We start from the raw sequence: 12,384 nt of genomic DNA, 5'->3' as shown, positions 1-12,384 counted from the left end.
GGTTCCCAACGCTGTTACCTTTACTCTTTGCTCTTACAGTCCTGCTGGTGGGTTTGAACCCCAACCTTTAGATTAGTAGCTGAGTGTTTAATCATTGGGCCACCAGACCTCCTAGGTTTTTGAACCAAATTCTAGTGCTAAGTTGCCTGTGGCTCAGTTTTCTAATCAATAAAATGAGAATAATTGTTTCCCTGGCTTTTGGTAAAAATCAAATGAGCTGGCAGAAGTGAAGCTTCTATAGCAGTGGTTCTCAACCTGTGGGCTGCGACCCCTTTGGGAGTCGAACGACACTTTCACAGGGGTTGCCTGACTCATAGCAATAATAGCAAAATGACAGTGATGAAGTAGCAACGAAAATAACTTTATGGCTGATGGGTCAGCACCACATGAGGACCTGTATGAAAGGGTGGCGGCAACAGGAAGGTGGAGAGCCACTGTTCTGTAAGATAAGGTCACTATTTAAACGAAGGGTAGCCAGAGAAGCTCTAGACTCTAGAACCTTACAATGAGAAGCAACCTTACTTTCCTTTGTGTCGGGCACCGGACAACAGGTGATCACCCTCAAACTATCAGGAAAAAGAAACTTTGGCTGTGCCTTACTCAATTGCGATCTAGAAATCACTCACCAGACACATGAACCAGGATGTTTTTCTGGTACTGATTCAATTACTCCTCTCATAATTCCTCGTAGGAATATAAGTAGTCTTACTTCTATGGATAAACATTTGGCAACATCACATCAAAATGAAAATACACAACTTCTTTGACCCAACAACTTCCCTTCTAGGAATTTATCCTGTAGGTGTGTAACCCAGGTGTAAAATGTTCTGTATACAAGAATATTCACTGCGGTAAATTGGGGTCAAAGAGGGACAGACTGAGTAAATGATGATGCTGCCATTTAATAAAACAGGAATCAAAGAAGCCATTAAAAAAAACAAACAGGAGGCAGCTTAAATAGTATTCCTTACATGAGTGTAAGACAAAATGTATCGTTGTGAAGTAACAGAGGCCTTTCCTCAGAATACCACGAGGTCACGTCCGACCTCCTCTGACTGGACGAGCAGGAAGGAAAATCAACCCTCAACACAAAGTGGAGTCAGACATGCTTCCACCGGCTGGTTTCCTAAATCTCTCTCCCCCAACAGCCGCCACTTCTCTATGGGATTTGATCCTTCAATGCAACGGACACACAGACCATACTCGAGATTATGGAGCTTATTAGGGAAGTTAACAAGTTACAATTCTAGATCAGAAAGGTTCGGGATACAGTTCTTCTATGGTCAGGGCAGCCTCCCTAGGTGTGCACAGACATGCCTTTCTCTGGTCCTCAGCTTCTCTGTCATGAAGTCCCTTGGCCTCTGCCCTGCTCAAGCAATTTTACAAAGCTCTTTCAGCTTGGCCAATAAATGCCGAAAGGGTCCCCCTCCACTATAAATAATAACTCCAAGGTGTTTGGCTCTAGCTCCTGACTTCTCCACCTTGGCCCAACAGATCCCTTCAGAAACCACTGTTTGGTCTGGACAAAGTTTATTCTGGATAATATCGGTAAATTCAAGACTTGTCATCAATTATAATTTATTCCATAAGCTCATCTGCATCAGCTTTGATCTTGAAGAAGAAATTGGTGGAAAGATCAGCTCTTTGCCACTCATAGAGCCCAAAGCATGCTGAGGCCAAGGTGGTCCTGTAAACGTGAAAATGCTGCACTGACCCCAGGGAAAGGGCCCCAGCTTCAGCGGCCCCCACACTGACCTAACCCTGTGGTCTCCTTCCGTCCGTTTTCGCACTGCAGCCACGCCTTCTTCCTCCCTTCCTTGAGTGCATCTCCCGAAGCACTCCTTTCTCCCGGCAACTCAGGCCTAGTTCTCTCACCTTCCCTCCAGGTCCAATAGGGCTTCCTCTCTTCCTCTACGTTCCAGCACACATTTTGCTTTCTGATCTTCCTTAAGACACTCGATCCATCTAGAACCTTGTTTTATGTGGAACAGTACTCTTGTCAACTTGCCACAAAGATTCAATGATTTGCAAAGATGCTCATTTGAGTTTTGTTAAAAATTTGGTAGGCCCTGTCCTCAAAATTGTTCCCTACCACCAATGGCACAAAAAATATCCTTGTTTTCGGAAGGCATCCTAATGGCACTAACAGTGTATTCCTGAGAGCACTTGTCTGCAGCCATCCACCGGTCAGAGACAAGTTTACACACACCTTGTTTGGAATAACCCTGCACATGGCAGCACTGGAACCATCGTAGCAGCACTTTTGACAACCCTTGGTAACATGAAATGCCTCACACGAAGAGCAAGATGAGCAATGAGTGGTGCCATGCTGCCCTTGTACCCTCACCTCCTTTCCCAAAGACAGAAAGGTAGCTGCCTCTTCAGTCATCAACACCTCTCTCTCTCTCTCTCTCTCTCTCTCTCTCTCGGAGGGAAGTAAGTGGACAGGCTAGAGACTGTACTTCTCACTGTAGCCTACGTTCCTTATTTTAAAAATAGATATTTTTTAATATTTTCATTTAGTCAACTTTTGCACCTTGTGCTTGCATTTCCTATCACAAACCAGTAAAGTGACTTTAAAGTTCCTAAAAACAAGAATATCTATTCATGACCCAAGTCGAGCTTGAAAAGTGGTTTTAAAAACAAAAGACCTTGATTATTTTCACAAGACTGGGAATAAGCTGACCAGCATTTTATTCTAGGATATCTTTCTCCATTTCATTCCAACAATGCCCTAAATAACCTATCTGCTGGGCCCACAATAACGAGGATGATGCTATTTCAACCCCTCACTCTGGCATTGCTAGAAAGGGGCCCAGCATTTCTTTGAGCACTTCCAGGAGTCTCATTTCAACTTGGTTCAGGCTGAATATATTAGAATAAATGCACTGATCAGGTCCCCGGATGAAGATACAGTCTCTTCTGCGCCCTCATATGCGTGTGACGAACGCGGCCTCATTCGCCTGCTCAGTGTAACAGGTGCTTGTAAAGTGGGCCGTACTTTCTATCCGATGGGGGGACATGTATCCAACTACTCGGTAAGTCTTCAATGGAAACGGAAGAGGAGACACAGAAGGGAGAGACACAGCCTAAAGGGGTCTGTGTCCTGGACCGCCAGTGCGAGGTGGGTCCTTCGGTGTGCTTCTCTGAGGCATCTCCCGAAGCACTCCTTTCTCCCGGCAACTCAGGCCTAGTTCTCCCGCCTTCCCTCCAGGTCCAATAGGGCTTCCTCTCTTCCTCTACGTTCCAGCACACATTTTGCTTCGGCACATGCCGCTACGGTCAAAGTCCCTGAGGTCCTCCGGGGTGACACTCACATAGGTCTCGGGCACACTGAAGTGGGAGGTGGAGGTGGGAAACGACCCTGTGCTGCGATTTGTAAAAGATGGACACAGTGAGCCAGCCTAGCTGAAGAATGGTATCTTGGCAAACATGTAGATAAAAACTGGAATATTCAAATTTGTGAAAAATGCCATTGGATAATAAATGTTGCCAATTTCAGGGTGCACTGCTATGAGGACACAGTTGCATGAATGGAGCTACCATGTGTCCTCTCCATATTCCCTTCATTTGCCCTCGAGTTTTTCAGGAGAGAGTTAAGTCTAAAATGTTTTATGTCCAGTGAAATTTTTATCTCTGCAAATATCTTTCCATTTCTATCAATATCATCCTTTTCTGTCAATACCCATCAACAAGGTGCTTGGTGAATACAATAGAGGAATAACTGATGGATCTGAAGTGGACCACTCTTCAGTCCGATGCCATGCATTGGGAATTTGAGGAACTTTAGCAACAGAAGGGGCTAATACTTCGAAAATCTTTGCTGTACAATAACTCAAACTTAGTTCTTAATAGGAGTAGGAGAAATGTATAAATAACTTAAAAAATCAATAACTTCTAAAACCAAAGGATTTCTTCATGTATAATGAATAGGTTAATCACAGCTCTGTACATACTCTGTACAGAAAGTCCCTAATATAACTCTCAGAGGGACATTCTCTTGCCCTAGTTTTAGTTGCTGGATTAGAGTTGGAGGTACGGTGGACAACATTATTTAAAACTACTTTACGATATGTATTTACTGTAATTTAATTGCCTCTCAATATAGAATCAGTGAGCCTTGCCATTTTGTAAATGAAAAGGGGAAACCAGAAATGAAGGCAGAAATTTAAATTTACTTACCGTTATTTATAACATTTTATCTTGGCATGTTTCACTTCTGATAATGGTGAATAACATCTTTTGTAGTACCCTCTACTAGATAAATCTGTAAACGACACATATCATAACGACCACTGCCTGAAACCCTTGGAGAGTGGTCAAAGACCGGTAGAAACTGAAAGGTGAGTGTCCCCACTTAGGAATGACAGTGAGATGAGGCTTCTGTTTTTATTTTAATATGTATGTTGGGTTATATTATATTCGCTGTCCAGGCAGGTTCCAGTCATCAGTGGCTAAGTAGCCATGGTGATAGTGGTGTGGTGGGTGCTGCAGAGCTGATTCTAACTCCTGGAGCCCCCCCAGTGGGCACACAGTTGCTTCCTAAGACTCCAAGGCTTTACCTTTTTGGAAGCTTATTGCCAGGCCCGTCTCCCGAGAAGCTTCTGGATGGGTGTGAAGCACCACCCGTTTGTGTCGTGACCAAAAACGTATCTGTTTGTGTCTTCCAGGGACTCCTCAACACAATCTTAGGTTGTCTACACTTGGAGGAGGCAGGTCCTGCTCAGGCATATTTTGGGGTCTTTCAATCCCAGGGGCTCGTGTTCCAGCACTGAATCAGACAGTCTTAAGCTGCTCGCTATTCATTTGGTTTTCACTGTCCACCGTATTCAGAAGTAGATCATCCGCCTTCCTTCTAGTTTCTCTTCTTCTGGAAGCTCTGCTTAAACCTACTCACAGTGGGTAACCCTGCTGGTCTTTGAAATACTGGTAGCACAGTTTCCGACATCACAGTGATACATGAGCCATCCCAGTGTGGTGGACAGAAAAGCATGGCTTTTGCCCTATGAAGTGACTGTGGGTTCCACCCGTAGAGTTAGCAGGCAAACCCTTAACCACTGCACCTCTACAGCTCCTGGAAATAGCCCGTGTTTCCCCCTTTCATGTTTTCCAGAATAAATGTAATTTATTCTTTTTTAAGTCTTAATAGTATTCCATTGTATCCACATAGCAATTTATTCACTTATATTGTTGAGTGGGTTCGTAAATGGCCCACTGTGTATACATTTTATCTCCAACATATTCAAAAGCAAGAACCATAAACAAATAGAGTGCTAAGATAGGCAAGGAACTGATGTCTATGTGGTATTTCTGTGTCCCTTCCCACCCAGCCAAACCGAGAAGAAACCAACAAACGGAGGAACAAAGGCACAGGGGTGAGCAGGCACATGGACATATCACAAAGAAGGCAGTCAAGCCATTATTGTAGAATCTAGATGTTAGAGAAGAGGGTTCACCTTCGAATTCTTTTCACTTTTCTATTATGTTTGAAAGTTTCACAAAATATTAAAAGAAGCAATCTTGCTTCATTCAGAAGAAGGACGTTAAACAGTCTGAGTAGAAGTCCGTAGGGCTGAAAGAAAACTGGCTGCTTCAAAAAACCTGAACTGTGGGAAACACAGCACCCATAGCTCCCTGTCATCTACTTGGAGAGCCTCCCCGTCCCCCCAGAGGAAAGGGCCCCACTGACCTTCTTCCTTTTCCTCTGTTTGCTTTTTGTGGAGTCTTGTCCAGCACTCCCGTTGCCCAGGGGTCCGGACATCGCTTTCCCTGTGTGCTGGGATCCACTTGGAGCTGTCGGGGTGGCAGGAGGAGTGTTCTCGGGGGAATCTGGATTAGACTTCACATAGGAACTCTGCCCAAAGAGATGTGGCTTTGAAATCAAGTGACCAGGCCTTTGACTAATGTTCACTGTCTCATGAACTGAACTCTTACCTGACACTTACGAAAGTAAGGACACAATTTATTCTCATTGGGCCTACCAAAACGATGGCCCCCATTTGCCCAGGAGAGTCCAAGTGTGTTAACTACTTAGTATCTTCTCATGTAGACAGAAATGAGGCTTCCTGATACATGGCTTCTAAAAATTCTACGTATTTTGTCATAGAGAAACACTGATATGTTTCAGCCCATTATTGCAGCCCCGGGGTGCTATCCCTTCTTGTTAGGGTCTTCCTCTTTTTCAATGACACTGAAATTTCCATTTCTCAAAAGGGAGCTTGACACCCTCTCCCCAAGGTGGGTGCCTTTAAAAACAGTTATGTCAATGGTGACCAGCATTCTCCTAGTAGCTCAAACCGAAAGCTTGGGTTACTGAATGCTCCTCCCTCCCGCTGGCTCAGCCTACAAATCATTTGCTTCTTCCTTCCTCAAATCCCTCACACCAGGATGTGCTCTTTGGGCATGACAATAAGTCTGCTGTTTCTTCTAGCTGACAGCACTTCAAATTCCATAATCGCTTCTCTTCTTGATACCAAACACTCCAATTTCCCTTCATCACTGGTCACGCACATGTTTGTAGAGTACTTCACACCCCTGCTCACTCTCCTTTAGACGTGTCAATATCTAAACAATATGATGGTGCTTAAAAACTAACACAAACAGAAAATTTCCTTATGAATCCAATCATAGAGGAAAGGGAAAAAAAGAGGAGCTGATACCAAGGGTTCAAGTAGAAAGAAAATGTTTTGGAAATGATGATGGCAACATATGTACAAGGGTGCTTGATACAACTGAATTATGGATTGTTGTAAGATCTGCAAGAGCCACCAATAAAATGATTAATAATAAAAAGAATCCTAGCATGAGATCCTAAGAAATGTATAGGCAAACCTTTTAGGTCTTTTAGCATACATGCTTTCATGAATCTGAGGCACCCTGGTGACACAGTAATTAAGCACTAGGCTGCAAACCAAAAGGTCTGGAGTTCAAATCCACCAGTCACTTTCTGGGAGAAAGATGTAGCTATATGTATCAGTAAGACTTACAGCTGGGATAGTTAGGCTTTGTGTCAACTTGGCAGGACCAGGAGTCTCAGTGGTTTGGCCTAGTAATCCCTCATGATGTGTCCCTAACATATCGTAATCAACTTCATGATGGGATCTGCTGTGAGCAGCCAAGCAATTGTGGGAGGATCGGTGTGAAGTGCAACCTCCCTTCTCAGCTCATAGACCTGATGCAATGAAAAGATGTCTCCTCAAGGATGTGGCCCAAGTCCTATGTAAGAAGACGCTGTGGGGAAGCCTATTTGCTTCTTGTGGGCTCTGGCTCCTACCTCTGGCTGACTGACTGCTGGTTCTTTGGCCTTAAGTCAACTGTCCACCATACTTGCCCGCCCACCCTAAGAGCAGCTTGCCATCTGACCTGCTGATCTTATATTTATTGATCAGGGCACTGTAGCCACAAGTCTGAACTTCTGACCTTGGATTCATCCACCTCGACACCCACCAGCTAGTGGTCTTCCTGCTTCCTGGTTCACCAGCACCCACATTTAGTGAGCCAGGAGAACCCTCTAGGTTAATGTCTGCCGCACAGGCTTGAACTGGCCTGGACTTGTGCACTTCTACAATGGCGTGAGCCATTATATATATAAATTATATATTATATATATAAATAATGATACCATATACAATATATATAATCTCTCTCTACATTTATCTGTCTGTCCGTCACTGGTTTTGTTTCTGTAAGAGTCAATATAAGACACCTTGGAAACCCCATGAGGTAACTCTACCCTGTCCTACATACAGCATTGCTATGACTTGAAATGGGCTCTTATGACAATGGGTTTGGTTTTGGGTTATTCTTTTTCTATGTTTTCCTCATCTTATCAACCATTGAATCATACTAATAGCTTGTCCACAATTCTTTACGAAATAAAATATTATGCCAGACTTTGGAAATGGTTTGCTGAGGTCCAGATATTGATTTGAATATTTCCTTGATAAGCTTGCTTAGAAATACTATCAAACTCATCTGACATGACTGGTTCCTGAGAAGCAAGGTAGCTCCAAGAGACTGTTACTCTACAGGCAAGGGGACCGCCTGAGGCCTGCCAACATATTTAGTCAGAATAGTCTCCAGCGCCGGGCTCCTGGCTCCCACCACCCAACGCGCCCAGGAGGCCAGATTCAGAGGGCATTTTTCTCAACGGCTGGGCAGCTGGGAACGGAGGCTGAGGTTGCTCAGCAGCTCCTCGGGGCAGTGGAGCCACCGTGAAGAGCCAAGAAAGGGGAAAAGATAAAAGACAAAGGGGTTTCTGAACCATGCAAGCAATCACTTGAATACTAAGAGGAAACAGGCTTCTTATGTTCACTGTCAATTTCTTCCATTAGAAATGTTACAATAAATTTGTCTGATGTTAATCAAAAGCATACTGACACACACGTTCATCAAATGAACGCATATCACACACCTTTTAAAGAGTGCTCTCTGACATTGTAATCTGGGTGTGTAACAAAGAAAGTAAATGTTGTTTAATCGACGGGACAGGTTGTAGGGTCTTTTCAAGTATGTTGACTGATAATGATGTCTGACCTTTTCTAAGAAGAAAACAGATTGTTAAAGGGCAGAAACCTTTTTAATCCCTATGTGAATTCCAAGCTAATCTGATTCTGCGCGCGCGCACACACACAAACACACGCACACACACCACAAACTCACTGCCACGGAGTCGATTCTGACTCACAGTGACCCTATAGGACGGGATGAACTGCCCAGTGGGTTTCCAAGATCGCAACTCTTCTGGGAGTAGAAAGCCTCATCTTTCTCCCACAGAGCTGTTAGTTGTTTTGAACTGCTGACCTTGCTGTTAGCAGCCCAATGTGAATGGGTAGGGGGCATACAAAGATGGCAGTGGCCCATTGTGTACGGGGCATAAAACTGACTACTCGACGTTTATAATACAGTGTTCTATCGGCGCATATCTTTATATATTTTCTAAGTACTTGGGTTCAAAGGATTGAAAGACTTCTTAGAATCATACATGGGCTTTGGCGAATGTCAGTACACCCTGAAATCGTTTGCAAAACTTGCTCATGTATCATTGAAGTAAAGTTTTACAGATTTCAAGACACTAAAAAGGGACGTGACCTGGAACAATTACATGAGTTTTGTAAAGACGACTGTGCCCCACCACCCTCACCTCACAGACAGTATCAGGGTGTGGATATTTGTGCTCAGATACAGATGGCAAGAGGAGCTTGTTCAGTATATTTCACTTTACAATTATATGTGGGTACGTAAAAAAGTATTACTACAAAATCAAAGAAAACTTTTAAACACACATTTCAAAACGTGAAGCTATTGTTTTTCAACACAACCTCCATTCAGGTTCATCTGCCTCTGAAGGCGCTGTCTCCAGCTCCCTGCACCTCTGAGAAGGGGAACCAGGCACTCTTCCGTTTGCACCAAGGCGACGTGGCAGTGCCGGCAACCCCCAGAGGCTGGCTTGTGTTTCCTTTCGATGTTCTTTGGGTTTGGCGAACAGAAACATGTCAAAGGGGCAGCTAGCAGGGCTGCAAAGTGGATAGCGTTAAAGGTTCCTAACAGAATTCTCTTGGGACAGTCCTGGCCACCCTTGAAGAATGAGTGGGTGCACGGATGGGATGAACAAGGGAAAATCCTGGGCTTTATGGGCTTTATTTCTCCTGGACGAAGCTTTGACAACTTCTTTTTAGTAACTCCCCGTGATCATTCTGTGTCCCTTGTAAAACTTCATTCGGATTATTCCTTTAGAGTTCCCTAACATAATCTCCATAATATCCTTAGCTGGCCCTCTCAGCCTTGACTTGAAGGGTCCCTCAGGTTCCTGGGGCAAGCAGTGTTTTGATTGGACACTTTGGGGAAAGACCCCTAACCAGACTAGGAGAAGCTCTGGGGGTGCTGACCGGCGAGCTGTGGCCTGCTCACTTCAAGGGCAGCCCTGTCAACCTCCCGGGACTCTGTGGGGCAATGATGCGGCCATCTATTCCCGTAAAGATTACAGCCTCAGGCACCCTAGAGAGGGTCACTATGAGTCAAAATCAACTTGATGGCAGCGGGTTGAAGGACATGACAACAGGCATATTGCTGAGGGAACTTGTCTGCGGCCATCCGCTGATCGCAGGTAGAGAGATGCTTACATTCGTTTTTAACTGACCCCCTAGAAGCAGCAGCTCCGGATTTATCCTCATAGGTGTACATGTTGCTTTCTGTGTGGTTATTAGATTGAATTATATCAAAATCACCATTATTGTTAGTAAATATGGTCAAACATCACTATAGCCATTCAACCTGTTATATTACATTTCTGGCTTTTAGATTATAGAGAGTCTTTTGTTTGTTTGTTTTTAATGCAGACTGTGATGCAGCATAGTTATTATAAACAAACAAACAAGCAACCACACCCATTGCTGTCCAGTCCACTCTGATTCATAGCAGCCCTACAGAAGTACACGGCCACATCTTCCTGCTGGCTAGCAGCTGAGCACTTAACCTCTGCGCCACCAGGGCTCCCCGCAGTCACTATACAAAGCCTGGATGGTGGGAAGAACACTTTATCGTCCCCACCAGCAGAGATTTCAGCAGCACAAGCCACACTGAAAGGTAAGTGATCATCCCATGAGAAAGCCAGTCCCAAACGGAAGACAACTGGAACTGAGGTCTCGAAACCATGTCCAGAGACGGTTCCGTAACGGAAACAGACGGGTGTCCACAAAGGGACAGCAACTATTATCACATTAAATAATGACAACCTGCTCCTGTCTTGAGCCACCAAGAAATAATTATGATTCCTAACATAATTCAGCTACCTGACAACTGTTGTTTCTAAGGGGCTGAGCAGTCCTTCATGAGAGTTCACTGAAGGACAGGGCCAGGTAAACCTCACTGCCTTAAGTGAATTCATATTAATATTCATTGAAAGTCGAATGTATTGAGATTCTTTGACTGAAGACCATACATTGCAACATAAAGTAATTGTTTACATAAATGTAAACACCAGACTTTGGGGGGGAAATCCACTGATGCATCAAAGACGACTGATTTTACTGAATGCTTACCTCGGCAGAGCTGTGATACTGAATGAACGTTGCAGAAATGGCGTGGCTGAAAGGGTCCCCCGCCTTGGTGACCGTGTCCTGCCGAACAAGAAGAGCCAGATCCACCAACTGGAAGATCAGAGTAAGGAAAATACAGCTAAACAGCTGGAAACAATCATGACTGCCACTGAACTGGCAAAACTCAAAAGACCACATTCCAAATGTTATTGATAATGCTGCCTGTCACGTATCCGCACTGTGGACCGTACTGTGCGAGGTTCTGTACATAATGCAAATGATTTATAGTCTGCCTTTTGTGGAAAGAAGTTCTCAAAATCACTAGAGGACCTTCTTAAAAGTAAGTTGTATTACTATTAATACATTTGTTCATGTAACACACAATTCAACGGTTTAAATGCATTAAAGAGTTGTATAATCATTGCTACAATCTATTCTAGAACGTTTTCTTCATTCTTGTGTCCATTACCATAAAGAAACCTCCAACCTCCCCTTCTTGAAGGAACTATTCATCTGATTGCTGTCTCTATGGATTAACTATCCTGGATTTCACACAGAGAAATCCCACCACCCTCCCACAACAACAACAAGATAACGCACAGCAAAACCTCAATCCAAGAGAAAAACACCAGATACTAAAAACTAGAACAAATTTTAAAATGTGTCACAAGGGGAAGAAATGAAGATTCGGTGAATTTTAACCAAACAACATCACGGTGCTCCACTAAGGGCCAGACTGAAGGGTCTAGGTTTACTGGCGGGTGATCCGCCTGAGTCCTCGGCCAATGGATTTTAAGCTTTCACTGCCATCCATACCCTTTTGAAAACTGTGTGCTTAGAATTTAAGTTCTAATACAATAAACTCCATCTTCTTGTCTTGAATTTTACTATTTACAATCCTTGGATCACACAAGCTGGTGTGCTCCTTGTGTGTGGACTTAACTGACACCTCACTTAGATGGCTGCTTAATTTAAGACAAGTTCTAAGACCCTAGGCACTATTATTTCTGATAGTCGGCACCATCTGATGTCTTCACCACACTCGTATAGCATATGAAGGGGTACCCCCCCCAAAAGTGGAATTTTTCCCCCCAAAGTGATGTATTTAAATTTTTTTACAAAACAACTTTATCACCTTCAAGTTACTCCCCATTACATTTAACGCGAATCTGAGATTCTGTTCCTGGAAACATTTTTCAAATTCATCTATTTTGGAGGGCTGGCAGACCTCCATTTTTCCTTTACCTCTTCGACGCCATCAAATCACTGTCCTTTCATGTCCCTCTTCATTCACAGAAACAGAAAGAAGTTGCACGGAGCGGGGGCAGGTGAGTAAGGTGTGTGGGGC

The 12,384-nt window shown here is 43.9% G+C and overlaps 1 protein-coding gene across 8 annotated transcripts in view; it reads right to left on the bottom strand.

Annotated features, from left to right (window-relative positions):
* The window catches only part of SUPT3H (SPT3 homolog, SAGA and STAGA complex component), a 442,749-nt gene that overhangs the window by 96,271 nt on the left and 334,094 nt on the right, over window positions 1–12,384 (bottom strand). For 7 of the 8 annotated variants that reach the window (XM_013006777.2, XM_045294851.1, XM_045294852.1 and 4 more), the window contains exons 8-9: window positions 11,040–11,147; window positions 5,690–5,854 (exon numbers count right to left, since the gene is read on the bottom strand). In XM_013006777.2, the coding sequence (XP_012862231.2) occupies window positions 5,690–5,854; window positions 11,040–11,147 (273 nt within the window). The remainder of the gene's footprint in view (window positions 1–5,689; window positions 5,855–11,039; window positions 11,148–12,384) is intronic. The other variant, XM_045294857.1, reaches the window with a different exon arrangement.

The sequence above is a fragment of the Echinops telfairi genome, unplaced genomic scaffold (assembly GCF_000313985.2).
Source record: "Echinops telfairi isolate 266 unplaced genomic scaffold, ASM31398v2 ScPeMD7_3533;HRSCAF=4204_1, whole genome shotgun sequence".
Lineage (NCBI taxonomy): Eukaryota > Metazoa > Chordata > Mammalia > Afrosoricida > Tenrecidae > Echinops > Echinops telfairi.
This window is presented reverse-complemented; position numbering and strand designations above follow the sequence as displayed.